The 13,860-nt window shown below is 48.4% G+C and overlaps 2 protein-coding genes and 1 long non-coding RNA gene across 3 annotated transcripts in view; 2 read left to right on the top strand and 1 right to left on the bottom strand.

Annotated features, from left to right (window-relative positions):
* Positions 1 to 3,964, top strand: part of BMERB1 (bMERB domain containing 1) — a 169,181-nt gene extending 165,217 nt beyond the window's left edge. The window contains exon 6 of the mRNA XM_050774115.1: positions 2,606 to 3,964. Within this exon, the coding sequence (XP_050630072.1) occupies positions 2,606 to 2,718 (113 nt within the window). The 3' untranslated portion in view covers positions 2,719 to 3,964. The remainder of the gene's footprint in view (positions 1 to 2,605) is intronic.
* The window catches only part of PDXDC1 (pyridoxal dependent decarboxylase domain containing 1), a 471,229-nt gene that overhangs the window by 323,338 nt on the left and 134,031 nt on the right, over positions 1 to 13,860 (bottom strand). The gene's annotated exons all lie outside the window — the stretch shown is intronic.
* Positions 6,262 to 13,860, top strand: part of LOC126944558 (uncharacterized) — a 156,959-nt gene continuing 149,360 nt past the window's right edge. Inside the window, exon 1 of the long non-coding RNA XR_007722109.1 lies at positions 6,262 to 6,295. This is a non-coding gene — a long non-coding RNA (uncharacterized LOC126944558). The remainder of the gene's footprint in view (positions 6,296 to 13,860) is intronic.

Raw genomic sequence — 13,860 nt, 5'->3', positions numbered from 1 at the left:
GCACATACCTGGAATCCCAGCTACTCAGGAGGCTGAGGCAGGAGAATTGCCTGAACCCGGGAGATGGAGGTTGTAGTGAGCCGAGGGTGGGCCACTGCACTCCAGCCTGGGTGACAGGGTGAGACTCTGCCTCAAAAAAAAAAAAAAAAAAAAAAAAAAGGCCTGGCACGGTGGCTCACACCTGTAATCCCAGCACTTTGAGAGGCTGAGGCAGATGGATCATGAGGTCAGGAGATCAAGAGCATTCTGGCTAACACAGTGAAACCCCACCTCTACTGAAAATATAAAAAATTAGCCAGACATGGTGGCGGGCACCTGTAGTCCCAGCTACTCAGGAGGCTGAGGCAGGAGAATGGCATGAACCGGGGAGGCGGAGCTTGCAGTGAGCTGAGATTGCGCCGCTACATTCCAGCCTGGGCGACAGAGCGAGACTCCGTCTCAAAATAAATAAATAAATAAATAAATAAATAATAAAGAAATTATGCCCAATTCAAACTGGTCTAAGCAAAAAAGGAATTTGTTAGAGAAAGAGCAACAAGAAGTAGGGCCTCAAGGACTGAACACTATTACCTCCCCCACTTTTCTTCTTTTTCTCATCTCTGCCTCTCTTTGCATGCAAGCATCATTTTTCTCCTACTACACAGGCCTTCTCCATGGGACCAGAACCCTAGAACCATAACTTAGCAACTCTGAGGCAATGCCACAGATTCTTTTTCCTGGTATCGAAATATGTAAGTCTCAGGGAAAGATTCTGATCAACCCTTCTTGGATTATGTTCCCACCTCTTAGATCCGTTACCATCACCAAGAGAATGGGGGTACTGGGATTGGCTAGGAATGTATAACATGCCAACTCCTGCAGTCACAGGGACATGAGCTGTTAGAGGAAGAGGGACTTGAAATCTTGCTGAGAAGACAAAAACCAAAATCTGCCACTGTCTGTAAAACTACAAACCCAGTTTTCATTAACATCCTGTGAAATACGGTTGGAGGGAGTAAGGAAAGAGAAGGGCAATGATCTTTTCTGCTGGCTCCTATAACCACAATGCATGTGATCACTGCCTAAGGCCAACATCCTCCTCAATGGACCCTTTCATGAAAGGCAAAGTAGAAAAACTCCATCTAGCAGCATGGAGGAGGAGCAAGGAAACTTGCCTTCTCTATTGGGTTATGGGTGGAAAAAAGAAATGATTCTGGCAAGAAATCAAAACACCAAGCCTGCACCACATGCAAGGGGCCAGCTTTTACTACTCATCTGGTACGGGAATTCCAAGTTGAAAAATAAAAACTCTTGTAAAACCAGCGAAATCTCTGGGATCCTAGCAGATTTAGCAAATGCAAAACTGCTCAGTGGGGATTCTTCTGGATCCCATGGTATACAGTATTCTCACAGGAAAAAAACAATCCCCTTGAAGATGAGCCCTCAATAAAAATGAAAAACCTGACCGGGCACAGTGGCTCATGCCTGTAATCCCAGCACTTTGGGAGGCCAAGGTAGGCAGATCATGAGATCAGGAGCTCGAGACCAGCCTGACCAACATGGTAAAACCTTATCTCTACTAAAAGTACAAAAATTAGCCAGGCATGGTGGCATGCACCTGTAATCCCAGCTACTCAGGAGGCTGAGGCAGGAGAATTGCTTGAACCTGGGAGGTGGAGGTTGCAGTGAGCTGAGATCATACCACTGCACTCTAGCCTGGGCGACAGAGCGAGACTCCATCTCAAAAAAAGAAAAGAAAAGAAAAAAACCCATGAAGAACCGAATCACCATGAGGAGAATCAGTAGATGCACCAAAGAGAATGTCCTCCCAAGAACCAAAAATAATAGAACTATTTAAAAAGGAAAATAAGCTAAGTACTTTTAAATTATCAAAGAGCTAAGAGAAGGACTAAAACCCAAAATGAAATAGTAAGATGCTATGAAAAAAGAATAAGTAGACATGCAAAAACTTGGCCTTCTGAAATTTTTTTTATCAATAAAGTAAAAACTCAAAGGATTAAATACAGAGACACAGCTGAAGGGAGAATTTATAAATTGAAAGGCAGCCCTAAGAAAATTACACAGAATGCAGCACAAAGATAAAAAGAGATGGGAAATATGAAAGAGAAGTTATAAAACCGAGAGGATAGAGTGAGAAGGTCCAACTTACATGTGATAGGCATTCTAGGGGATAAAACAGAGAATGGGAGGTGGAGGTGTCTGAAAAGACATATGAGCGTTTTCAAAAATTGAAAAATATGAGCCCTCAGATTGAAGTGACTTGAACAAAATTTCCCATTTATCTATTTACCAGATAATTATTGGATGTCAGGCCCTGTGCTAGGCTTGGCAGGTTCAATGATGATAAGAGCTGACTAGGACAAGGGCTGAAAGTTAGGGTTGGAAGCTGAGAATTGAGGACCATATAAAATGAGGACCATAAAATGAGGACCAGCTGAGGATCATATAAAATGTGCATCAGCTCTCCATACCATCTGAACAAGGCCTAGAACAAGACCTGGCCAGGGGTTGCAGTGGGGCTGGGCTGCAGATGGTCAGGGTTCCCCTTACCTCACCTCTCTCTGTTCCTTTCTCCCCCTCTCCCTGTGCTCACATCTTGCTGCAGGCTCCCGGGCAGAGAAGAAAGCAGAGCCCCCACCTAGCAAGCCCACGGTGGCCAAGACGGGGCTGGCACTCATCAAGGATTGTTGCGGGGCCACCCAGTGCAACATAATGTAGCCCCCATGTGGGGTGCCCTGGGGCCATGGGCCCCCCCCACCCTCTTGTCTTTATAGCCCCCATTTCACCGGGGCCCAAGAGCTCTCCAAGGCAGAAGGGGTTGAAGGCAAGCCCGTGACTGTCGCCAGAGGCCATGGGCGCGGCAGGCGGGCCCGGCCACCCTGTACAGAGTGTAGCAGTAGGGAGTCCCTCACCGTCGCATGGCCCTCCCCAGAGCATGCCGAACCCAGGAGTCTGTCTCACTGTTTATCCAACCACCAGGAAAGGTCCTCCCTCAAAAAAGCGTATCTCCACTTCTCTCTAGCTGTATCTAACCCACCGTGTGAATGAACTGGGAGAGGGGCATGCTCCCCAGCTGTGTGTAGTTGTGACTTCTCAACAATCTAGCACCATGTCGGACACATCCCCCATCCACCCTCCTAGCTCTGCTCTCAGGCCTGCCCCACATGGGCACAGGTCCCCTCCCCTGTCTGTCCTCTCCCAACAACTGCGCCCTAGAGGGCTCCGCACGGCCCCTGTGTCTCTCCACCACCTCCTATATAGCATTCCCAGAGACCCAGAGGGCCCATTTGTAAAGATCAAGCTTGTGTGTGGTGTCGTGGTCACATCTCCCGCTTCCCCTCATCCTGTGTCTGGGCACGGTTCACAGCAGGACAGTGTCCACTGTGCTCTCAGTCTGCCCCAGGTGTGTGCCTGAAGGGGGCCTGGACTGGCACGGATCCAGCTTGCAGAAGAGCCAGCAGGGAACTGGAAGCTCTGAGGTCAAGGCCAGGGCAGTTGAGAATGGGACCCAGAGTAGATGCTGACCTGGGCACCCCACCACTCCGGGGCCATCACAGAGATGCCAGCAGGACACCACTTCACCAGCCCGACACACAGACCTCTGTAAAGAACGGCGACGGGCGGGAGAGGCAGCGTGTGACCAGATTGTGTCCCGTCTTTGGGTGGCGTATATTAACTAGCTGCCAAACACTTCAACCTGTGTAACTCCATGTACATTTGCGACAGCCAGCCCGGTACAGCCTGTGTGACTTCTCTGTGTGTGTGTGTGTGTGTGTCGTGACCGGCCTAAGTAGTTAGCATAACTCAAGATTCGCTGATGTGCAGTCACCCATCAGAGAAAATAAAAATGGAAACCACGTTCACGGCATTTTAAAAGTTTTTACTTTTTTTCTTGATTATGGAAGTAATCCATGTACATAGTAAATCATTTTAAAAGTACAAAAAGTATGAAGAAGTTTGTTTTTTTTTAAAAAAAAAAAACATTATTCCTCCAACTAGAGACCACTTCCACATTTCAGCATTTAAAAAAAGTCTTTTTTGTGCATTTTCTTCATCGTTGACATCATATTGTGATATCATTTATAACCAGTTTTTGCCCACTTATTATACCACCACCATCTTCCATATCATTAAAAGCTCTTTGTAAACATTAAACACTCTTCATAAATCATACCAATGTCTGTTTAGTAATCTATCTTTTGGTGTACTGTAATTCACCTAACCATTTCCTCACTATTGGACGTGTGGACTGGCGCTAGGTTTTCTTTTTTTTTTCTTTCTTTTTTTTTTTTTTTTTTTTTTTTTGAGACGGAGTCTCGCTCTGTCGCCCAGGCTGGAGCGCAGTGGCGCGATCTCGGCTCACTGCAAGCTCCGCCTCCCGGATTCATGCCATTCTCCTGCCTCAGCCTCCCCACCAGCTGGGACTACAGGTGCCCGCCACCACACCTGGCTAATTTTTTTGTATTTTTAGTAGAGATGGGGTTTCACCATGTTAGCCAGGATGGTCTTGATCTCCTAACCTCGTGATCTACCTGCCTCGGCCTCCCAAAGTGCTGGGATTACACCGCGCCCAGCCTAGTTTTTCTTATAAATAGTGTCTTGGATTAGCCGGGCATGGTGTGGGTGCCTGTAGTCCCAGCTACTTGAGAAGCTGAAGCAGGAGAATTGCTTGAACCCAGGAGGCAGAGGTTGCAGTGAGCCGAGATTGTGCCATTGCACTCCAGCCTGGACGACAAAGCAAGACTCCATCTCAAAAAAAAAAAAAAGAACCAAGTGTCTTGGGCTGGGCACAGCAGCTCATGCCTGTAGTCCCAGTACTTTGGGAGGTCAAGGCAGGAGGATTACTTGAGTCCAGGAGTTCGAGACCAGCCTGGGCAACATGGCAAAACCCTGTCTCTACTAAAAATGCAAACAGTCGGGCATGGTGGCACAGGCCTGTGGTGCCAGCTACTTGGGAGGTGTGAGGATTGCTGGAGCCTGGGAGCTCCCAGCTGCAGTGACCCGTGATCACACCACTGTATTCCAGCCTGGGTGACAGAGCAAGATCGCATCCTCTGTTTAAAAAAAAAAAAAAAAAAAGTGTCTTGAAAAACATGTAGGGGGATAAGGTTTCATCTGAATTTTTTATTTTTTCCTTAAGATAAACTGCTAGAAGTGAAATTCTTGGGCCGTTCATAAGTAGTATTTTCAAAATATTTGTAAATCAGTTGGGTGCGGTGGCTCACACATGTAATCCCAGCACTTTGGGAGGCAGAGGCAGGTTGATCACTTGATACCAGGAGTTTGGACCAGCCTGACCAATACAGAGAAGCCCCATCTCTACCAAAAAATACAAAAATTAGCCGGGTGTGGTGACATGTGCCTCTAATCCCAGCTACTCAAGAGCTGAGGCAGGGGACTCGCTTGAACACGGGAGGCAGAGGTTACAGTGAGCTGAGATTGAGCCACTGCACTCCAGCCTGGGTGACACAGCGAGACTTTATCTCTAAAAAAAAAAAAAAAAAAAATTGGTAGATCAAAAGGTCTTTTGTTGGACAGGCCCTCCCAGCAGGCCCCCAGACCCCAGTCCTCCCTCCCACTCTGCGTGTTCGAGGCTGTGGTCTGCACACCACTTCCCACCATTCTGATGCTGAAAAGGGTCCCTCGGGCTACTCAGTGCCACCACAATGGCCTCAGAGGACCCCATGTCCTCCTTCACCAACCTAGATCAAGCATGAAGCCAGACTGTATTCGTGTCCTGGGGATGCCATAATGAATGACCTTCTGCTGGGTGGCTTAAAACAATGGAACTGTCTCCTTTCACAGTCCTAAAGGCCAGAATCCTGAAATCAAGGTGTCTGCGGTGCTCTGCTCCCTCTGTGGAGAAGAATCTTTTGCTGCCTCTTGCAGCTCCTGGTGGCTCCTGGCACCTTGGCAATTCCCTGGTTGTACCACTCCAGTCTTCACCTCTGTCTCCACGTGGCCTTCTCCGCTGTATATGTGCCTCTGTGCACCCTCTCATAAAGACACCAGACATTGAGCTGAGGTCCACCCGAATGCAGTGATCTCATTTGGACCCTTTCCTTAATTACTTCTGCAAAAACTCTCTTTCCAACCAAGGTCACATTCTGAGGCTCCAGGTAGACATGCATTTGGGGAGGACCCAATTCCACCCACCACAGACCCTTCCCACTCCAACGTGCAGTGAAAACTCAGGCTGCAAAGGGCCCACCGCCCTCTCTTCCCCATAAAAAGTGTGGGTCAAGGCTGGGCACTGTGGCTCATGCCTGTAATCCCTGCACTTTGGGAGGCCAAGGTGGGAGGATCACTTGAGGTCAGGAGCTCAAGACCAACCTGGCCAAATGGTGAAACCCCGTGTCTGCTAAAAATACAAAACTGTGCAAGCGTGGTGGCACACGCTTGTAATCCCAGCTACTCGGGAGGCTAAGGCAGGAGAATCGCTTGAACCCAGGAAGTGGAGGTTGCAGTGAGCCAAGATCAAACCATTGTACTCCAGCCTGGGCAACACAGTGAGACTCCATCTCGAAAAAAAGAAAAAAAAAAAAAAAAAAAAGAGGGGTCAGGGAGGTCTGGCCCCAGACCAACTATACAGCAGTCACTCACATATCCCATGAACCAGAGGAGATCAAACCCTCATCGAAATCCTGCCTCTGGTACTTCCACCAAGCTCTGGGTTTTACACCTACCTTATGTTCCTGTTATTCCTATTGATTTTTTTTTAAAAAAACAACACATTAAAAAATCCAATATATTTAGGCTGTCACAGAAGAGCAGAAGAAAGTATTAATAATAATTCCAGATGCTTCCAGATCACCAGGGCCACCTTCCAAGCCGGGAAACCTTGCAGACAGTGGGGTCCTGCACACCTAGACTTGCTCCTTTTAGAAGCCATGGGGGAGGCTGATAATGGGAGTAACATTTATGGTATCTTATCTCTATGCCCTGAGCAATGTGCACACACTGGCTGCTTCCCTCCTCACATCAGCCCGATGAGTCAGATCCTGTTATTACTTCCACTTTACAGATGAGGAAGTGGCAGTAAATCCATTGCCCAAGGTCCCAGGGGTTGTTAGTGACAGAGTCATCATTCATCTCCCTCCCTCCCCACCACTGTAGCCCCAATTGTTCTTTCTCTTCCCATCAGAGGGATTTAAACACATCTCTGCCATTTAAAAACAAACAGGACTGGGCGCGGTGGCTCACGCCTGTAATCCCAGCACTTTGGGAGGCCGAGGCGGGCAGATCATGAGGTCAGGAGATCAAGACCATCCCGGCTAACACAGTGAAACCCCATCTCTACTCAAAATACAAAAAAAATTATCCGGGTGTGGTGATGGGCGCTTGTAGTCCCAGCTACTCGGGAGGCTGAGGCAGGAGAATGACGTGAACCGGGAGGCAGAGGTTGCAGTGAGCTGAGATCACGCCACTGCACTCCAGCCTGGGCGACAGAGCAAGACTCTGTCTCAAAACAAAAACAAAAACAAAAACAGAAACAAAACAGGGCCATGGGGCGCAATGGCTGGCTGACGCCTGTGATCCCAGCACTTTGGGAGGCCGAGGCAGGCAGATCATGAGGTCAGGAGATCGAGACCATCCTGGCTAACGGTGAAACCCTGGTCTCTACTAAAAATACAAAAAAGTTAGCTGAACGTGGTGGCACATGCCAGTAGTCCCATCTACTCGGGACACTGAGGCAGAAGAAACTCTTGAACCCAGGGGGCGGAGGTTGCAGCGAGCCGAGATTGCACCACTGCACTCCAGCCTGGGCGGCAGAACGAGACTCCATCTCAAACAACAACAACCACAAGAACCAGGCTGGGCGCAGTGGTTCACGCCTGTAATCCCAGCACTTTGGGAGGCTGGGGTGGGCGGACCACTTGAGGTCAGGAGTTTGAGACCAGCCTGGCCAATTATTAAATTAAATTTAATAATTTAATTAAAAATATTAAAATAATTTAAATGTTTATTTAAAATAAAATAATTATTTATTAATATATTAATATATAAAATATATTAATAAAATATATTTTATTAATTAATAAAAATTAATTTTAATTAAAATTTTAATTTAATTAAAAATTAAAAAATTTTTTAATTTTTCAGTCAGGGTTTCACTCCTGTCGCCCAGGCTAGAGTGCAGTGGTGCATCTCGGCTCACTGCAGCCTCGACCTCCCAAGCTCAGGCGATCTTCCCACCTCAGACTCCTGAGTATCTGGGACTAAAGGTCTATGGCTCCATGCCTGGCTAATTTTTTTTGTAATTTTAGTAGAGACGAGCTTCTGCCATGTTGCCCAGGCTGGTCTTGAACTTCTGGACTCCAGCGATTCCCCCACTTCAGCCTCCTGAGTAGCTGAGACTATAGGTGTGTGCTACCACGCCCAGCTGGTTTTTTATATTTTTAGTAGAGATGGTGTTTTGCCATGTAGCCCTGGCTGGTCTGTTGCTTTTAAATTTTTTTATTTTTTCTTTGAGACGGAGTCTCTGTCACCCAGGTCGGAGTGCAGTGATGTGATCTTGGCTCACTGCAGCCTCCACCTCCCAGGCTCAATCTATTCTCCTGCCTCAGCCTCCGCAGTAGCTGGGATTACAGACGTGCACCACCATGCCAGGGTAATTTTTGTATTTTTAGTAGAGAAGGGGTTTCACCATGGTGGCCAGGTTGGTCTTGAACTCCTGACCTCAGGTGATCCACCCGCCTTGGCCTCCCAAAGTGCTGGGATTATAGGCGTGAGCCACCACGCCTGGCCTAAATCTTGGAATCTTTAAGAAAATCTGGCCGATCATTGACCTAAACTGCACTCAACTTCTCTGGTGTTTTCCATCTCAGGAAACGGTATCACCAGGTTGTCTAAGGTCATCCTAGGACTTGCCCTAGACTCTATATCTCCTCCATCCATTCAATTACCAAGTCTTTAGCATCTACCTCATCAATTTCTCTAGAATCTGGCCATATTCCCAAAGTAGACCCATTAACTTTCAAAAAAATTCAATTACTATTTTTTGCCTTTTTATTTTTATTTTTATTTTATCATTATTATTATTATTATTTTGAGACAGAGCTGACAAATCACTGGTAGTAGTTGGGTATGCACATGGGTGAGTTTTTGTATTTATTTATTATTTATTTATTTATTTGAGACAGAGTCTCACTCTGTCACCCAGGCTGGAGTGCAGTGGTGTGATCTTGGCTCACTGCAAGTTCCGCCTCCCGGGTTCATACCATTCTCCTGCCTCAGCCTCCCGGGTAGCTGGGACTATGGGTGCCCGCCACCACACCTGGCTAATTTTTTTGTATTTTTAGTAGAGACGGGGTTTCACCGTGTTAGCCGGGTTGGTCTCGATCTCCTGACCTCTTGATCTGCCCACCTCGGCCTCCTAATATTTTTAAAAATTATTTGTAGAGAGGAGGGTCTCCCTATGTTGCCTAAGCTGGTCTCGAACCCCTGACCTCAATCAATTATCTTACCTCAGCCTCCCAAATTGCTGGAATTACAGGCGTGAGCCACCTCACCTGGCCTAATTATTATTATTATTTTTAAAATAGAGATGGGGTCTTGCTATATTGCCCAGGCTGGTCTTGAACCGTTGGCCTCGAGTGATCCTCCCACCTTGACCTCCCAAAGTGCTAGGATTACAGGTGTGAGTCACTGCACCCGGCCCTATTATCTTTTGCTTGGTCAAGAGCAGTGGCTTCTTGACTCCTTAGCACTCGTCTTTCTCCTCTTAAATTCGTTCATATTATTTCCCGCTTTATTCTATTTATTTATTTATTTTTAGACGAAGTCTTGCTCTGTCACCTAGTCTAGAGTGCAGTGGTGCAATCTCTGCTCACTGCAACCTCCACCTCCCGTATTCAAGCGATTCTCCTGCCTTATCCTCCCAAGTAGCTGGGACTACAGGCGCCTGCCACCAAGCCTGGCTAATTTTTTGTATTTTTAGTAGAGACGGGGTTTCACCGTGTCAGCCAGGATGGAATTTCTCTCTTTAAAACCATTCCCCTGGCTTTAGGATAAAATTAATCCACACTCTTTCATGTGGTTTAAAGCCCTCTCCAATCTGGCCTCTTCTTCACTCTTAGCGTCATCTCATCCCCTCTCCTGGACCCTTCTTTATGCTGGGACCTCAGAGCTTCCCTGGGTTCTTGGGTTCTTCTTGCCATTCTCTCTGTTGGCATCTCTCCTGGACTTTCATACTATATTAGTTCGTTTTCATGCTGCTGATAAAGACATACCCGAGACTGGGTAATTTATAAAGAAAAAGAGGTTGAATGGACTCACAATTCCACGTGGCTGGGGAGGCCTCACAATCATGGCAGAAGGTGAAAGACATGTCTTACATGGCGGCAGACAAGAGAGAATGGGAACCAAGTGAAAGGGGAAACCCCTTATGAAACCATCAGATCTTGTGAGACTTACTCACTATCACGAGAACAGTATGGGGGAACCACCCCCATGATTCAGTTACCTCCCACTGGGTCCCTCCCACAACACATGGGACTTATGGGAGCTACAATTCAAGATGAGATTTGGGTGGGGACACAGCCAATCCGTATCACACACGTTACTCCCCTGCCCAGTCCATCTCAGATTCCCTGCCAGGCCTTCCTCCTATTGCCATCTGCCTAGTCTGTGTGCTGCTCTGAAGCCAAAATGGCCCTCCTAAAGCACAGGTCTACCCAGGTGTGTTTTAACAGCTTCCTGGTTTAAAACTCTCGGGTGCTTTCCTCGGGTACAATCCTCACGGTACAATCTCAGATCTTGGGTCTAGTTGCCAAAGCCCCTGATTGCCTTTTGCTCCTCCCTTCTCTCTGCTCCATCAGCTCACACCAACATTTAAGGGAACAGAAGACAAACCCAGAGGTCATGTGGTCTTAAGGACTGTATGAGAAGTGCATGAAGAATGTGCAGTAGGCTGCAATTGGCATGATCAGTTTCAGCAAAGCACTGGTCATGGAAGCCAGGTGCACCAGGCAGAGGATCCCCCTCATCCACTGTCTCATTGCGGGGGGAGTATGGGTCATCACCTTCATACGGCAGATGGGGAAACTGAGGTTCAGAGAGAGGAAGTGATTAGCTCAAAGTCACAGCGTGTAAGCGGTCAAGCCCGGCCTGGGAAACAGAGGCCCTGGCCTGTCTGCAGAACAGAGTCAGCCAGGCCTGGGCATTGATTATACATGTGTAATCCCAGGAAACCATCATCGCACTGGTTCCCTGTTGAGCTGTGATGGATTAGAGGTGACTCATAAAGACACAAGCAGCAGCTGGGCGTCTTATAAACCTCTGAGTCCCACGGTGGCTGGATGGCCCTGAGCTGCAGGAGTGCAACAACTCGGCTTGACAGACTGCAGTGACAATATGCCCGGAGCCACCAGCCAGGACCCAGATGACTGTCATCATCAGGGCAGCAGGGCAGGCCTCATGGCTGGGGCAACACGCTCAGGAAGGCTGGCTTGAGCAACATACATCAGTTTACATTCCCACTCACGCACGTGCTAGTTAATTCTACTAGTTAATACAGGACTTGGCAGGTACCAGGGAACGCGGAGATTCCTGCCTTCATGCAACTTATATTTTAGCGAGGGAGACAGAGCTCAAAGAAGAGAGCGGGGGCTGGGTGCAGGGGCTCACGCCTGTCATTCCAGCATTTTGGGAGGTGGAGGCAGGAGGATCACTTGAGACCAGGAGTTTGAGACCAGCCTGGGCAACATAGCAAGATCCTGTCTCTATGAAATAAAAAATTAGCTGGTCTTGGTGGTGCATGCCTGAGTCCCAACTACTCGAGAGGCTGAGGTGGAAGGGTTGCTTGAGCTCAGGAGTTCAAGGCTACAGTGAGCTGTGATCGTGCCATTGCACTCCAGTCTGGGCAAAAGAGTGAGACCCTGTCCCTAAAATCAAATAAGAAAATGAAGAAGAAGAGGATTGGAGGAGATCTCCTTAGCAGTGTTCAATCTGCACCAACCCCACTGACCAGCAGGACTAGCAAAAGGGACTGCATTGTAAAAGGTGATTAATGGCTTCAGCTTGGAACCAGAAAGCCTGGGTTAAAATCCTAAGTGGATGGAGCCTTCCCTGCCTGAGCCTGAGCCATGTTCTTCACCTCTTTGCACCCCAGAGTCCAGACCTGTGTGATGGAGAGAGCGACAGGAGGATGAAGTGAGACAATGCAGGAGAAGAGTCGGGAACAAGCACCTGCTGAAGTCAACTCTTATTGGCTAAGTCCAAAGGCAGGAAGATGATGTGAAATGGGAAGGCTGCCCAAGTTCACAGCAGGGCTGGGGGCTGGGGGCTGGGGATGAAAGAGAGACTCAGACTGACCCAGTCCTGCCCTCATGGAGCTGACAGTGAGACACAGCAGTGTGACAAAAGTTGGTGTCACCCAATACCAGTTGAAGGCCCAGCCCATGTGCTTCTGCAAGACTTCTGTACCTTCTCGGGGGCTTCAGGACCCACGGTCACATTTGACCCTATCCGCCTGCCCTCACTGGCCTTTCCCCATCTCTCATGGTTCCCTCCCCAACGTCATCCCCCCACCACTACGTAGTCCTGCCAAGTTCAACATGGAGTTTGGGCCCCTCTTTTCCACTAAGCACAGACACCACGCAGCACACGACTCCGAGACCCTCCAGAACGATTTTGGAGGTGGGAGGGGCTTTGTGTCACAGCCACACAAGCATATGAGAATCGAACGCTGAATTTCCGGCTTCCACCAGTGCTGCCACCACCACCATGCTGCTCACACCCCAGTTCCATCAGTATACATTTCCTTTCTGCTTTTTTTTTTTTTTTTTTTTTTTTTTTTTTGAGACAGAGTCTCAGTCTGTCGCCCAGGCTGGAGTGCAGTGGCACAGTCTCGGCTCACAGCAACCTCCGCCTCCCAGGTTCAAGGGATTCTCCTGCCTCAGCCTCCTGAGTAGCTGGGATTATAGGGATGCACCACCACGCCTGGCTAATTTTTGTATTTTTAGTGGAGACGGAGGTTTCACCGTGTTGATCAGGCTGGTCTTGAACTCCTGACCTCGTGATCCACCCGCCTTGGCCTCCCAAAGTGCTGGGATTACAGGTGTGAGCCACCGTGCGTGGCTTTTTTTTTTTTTTTTTTTTTTTGACAGAGTCTCGCTCTGTCGCCCATGCTGGAGTGCCGTGGTGTGATCTTGGCTCACTGCAACCTCGTGGGTTCAAGCAGTTCGCCTGCCTCGGCCACTTGAGTAGCTAGGATTACAGGCACATGCCACCATGCCCAGCTATTTGTTGTATTAATATTTTTTTTTTTTTTTTTTTTTTTTTTTTTTTTTTTTTTTTTTTTTTTTTTTGAGACGGAGTCTCGCTCTGTCGCCCAGGCTGGAGTGCAGTGGCCGGATCTCAGCTCACTGCAAGCTCCGCCTCCCGGGTTCACGCCATTCTCCGGCCTCAGCCTCCCGAGTAGCTGGGACTACAGGCGCCCGCCACCTCGCCCGGCTAGTTTTTTGTATTTCTTAATAGAGACGGGGTTTCACCGTGTTAGCCAGGATGGTTTCGATCTCCTGACCTCGTGATCCGCCCGTCTCGGCCTCCCAAAGTGCTGGGATTACAGGCTTGAGCCACCGCGCCCGGCCTGTATTAATATTTTTAATAGAGATGGGTTTTTACCAGTTTTGCCAGGCTAGTCTCAAACTCCTGACTTCAAGAGATCCGTTCTCCTTGGCCTCCGAAAGTGCTGAGATTACAGGCATGGACCACTGCACCCGGTCCCCATTCCACTTTATTAGAACGATTCAGCTTCCTCAGCCTTAGCAGGCAGCTGCTCCAGGTGCCTTTGTGGATTGACAGAAGCCTCCTCCACTCCTGTGGCCGCCCAGCTCCGGACCTCGCCTCCCTCCTACC

The sequence above is a fragment of the Macaca thibetana genome, chromosome 20 (genome assembly GCF_024542745.1).
Source record: "Macaca thibetana thibetana isolate TM-01 chromosome 20, ASM2454274v1, whole genome shotgun sequence".
In the NCBI taxonomy this organism is placed as follows: Eukaryota; Metazoa; Chordata; class Mammalia; order Primates; family Cercopithecidae; genus Macaca; species Macaca thibetana.
This window is presented reverse-complemented; position numbering and strand designations above follow the sequence as displayed.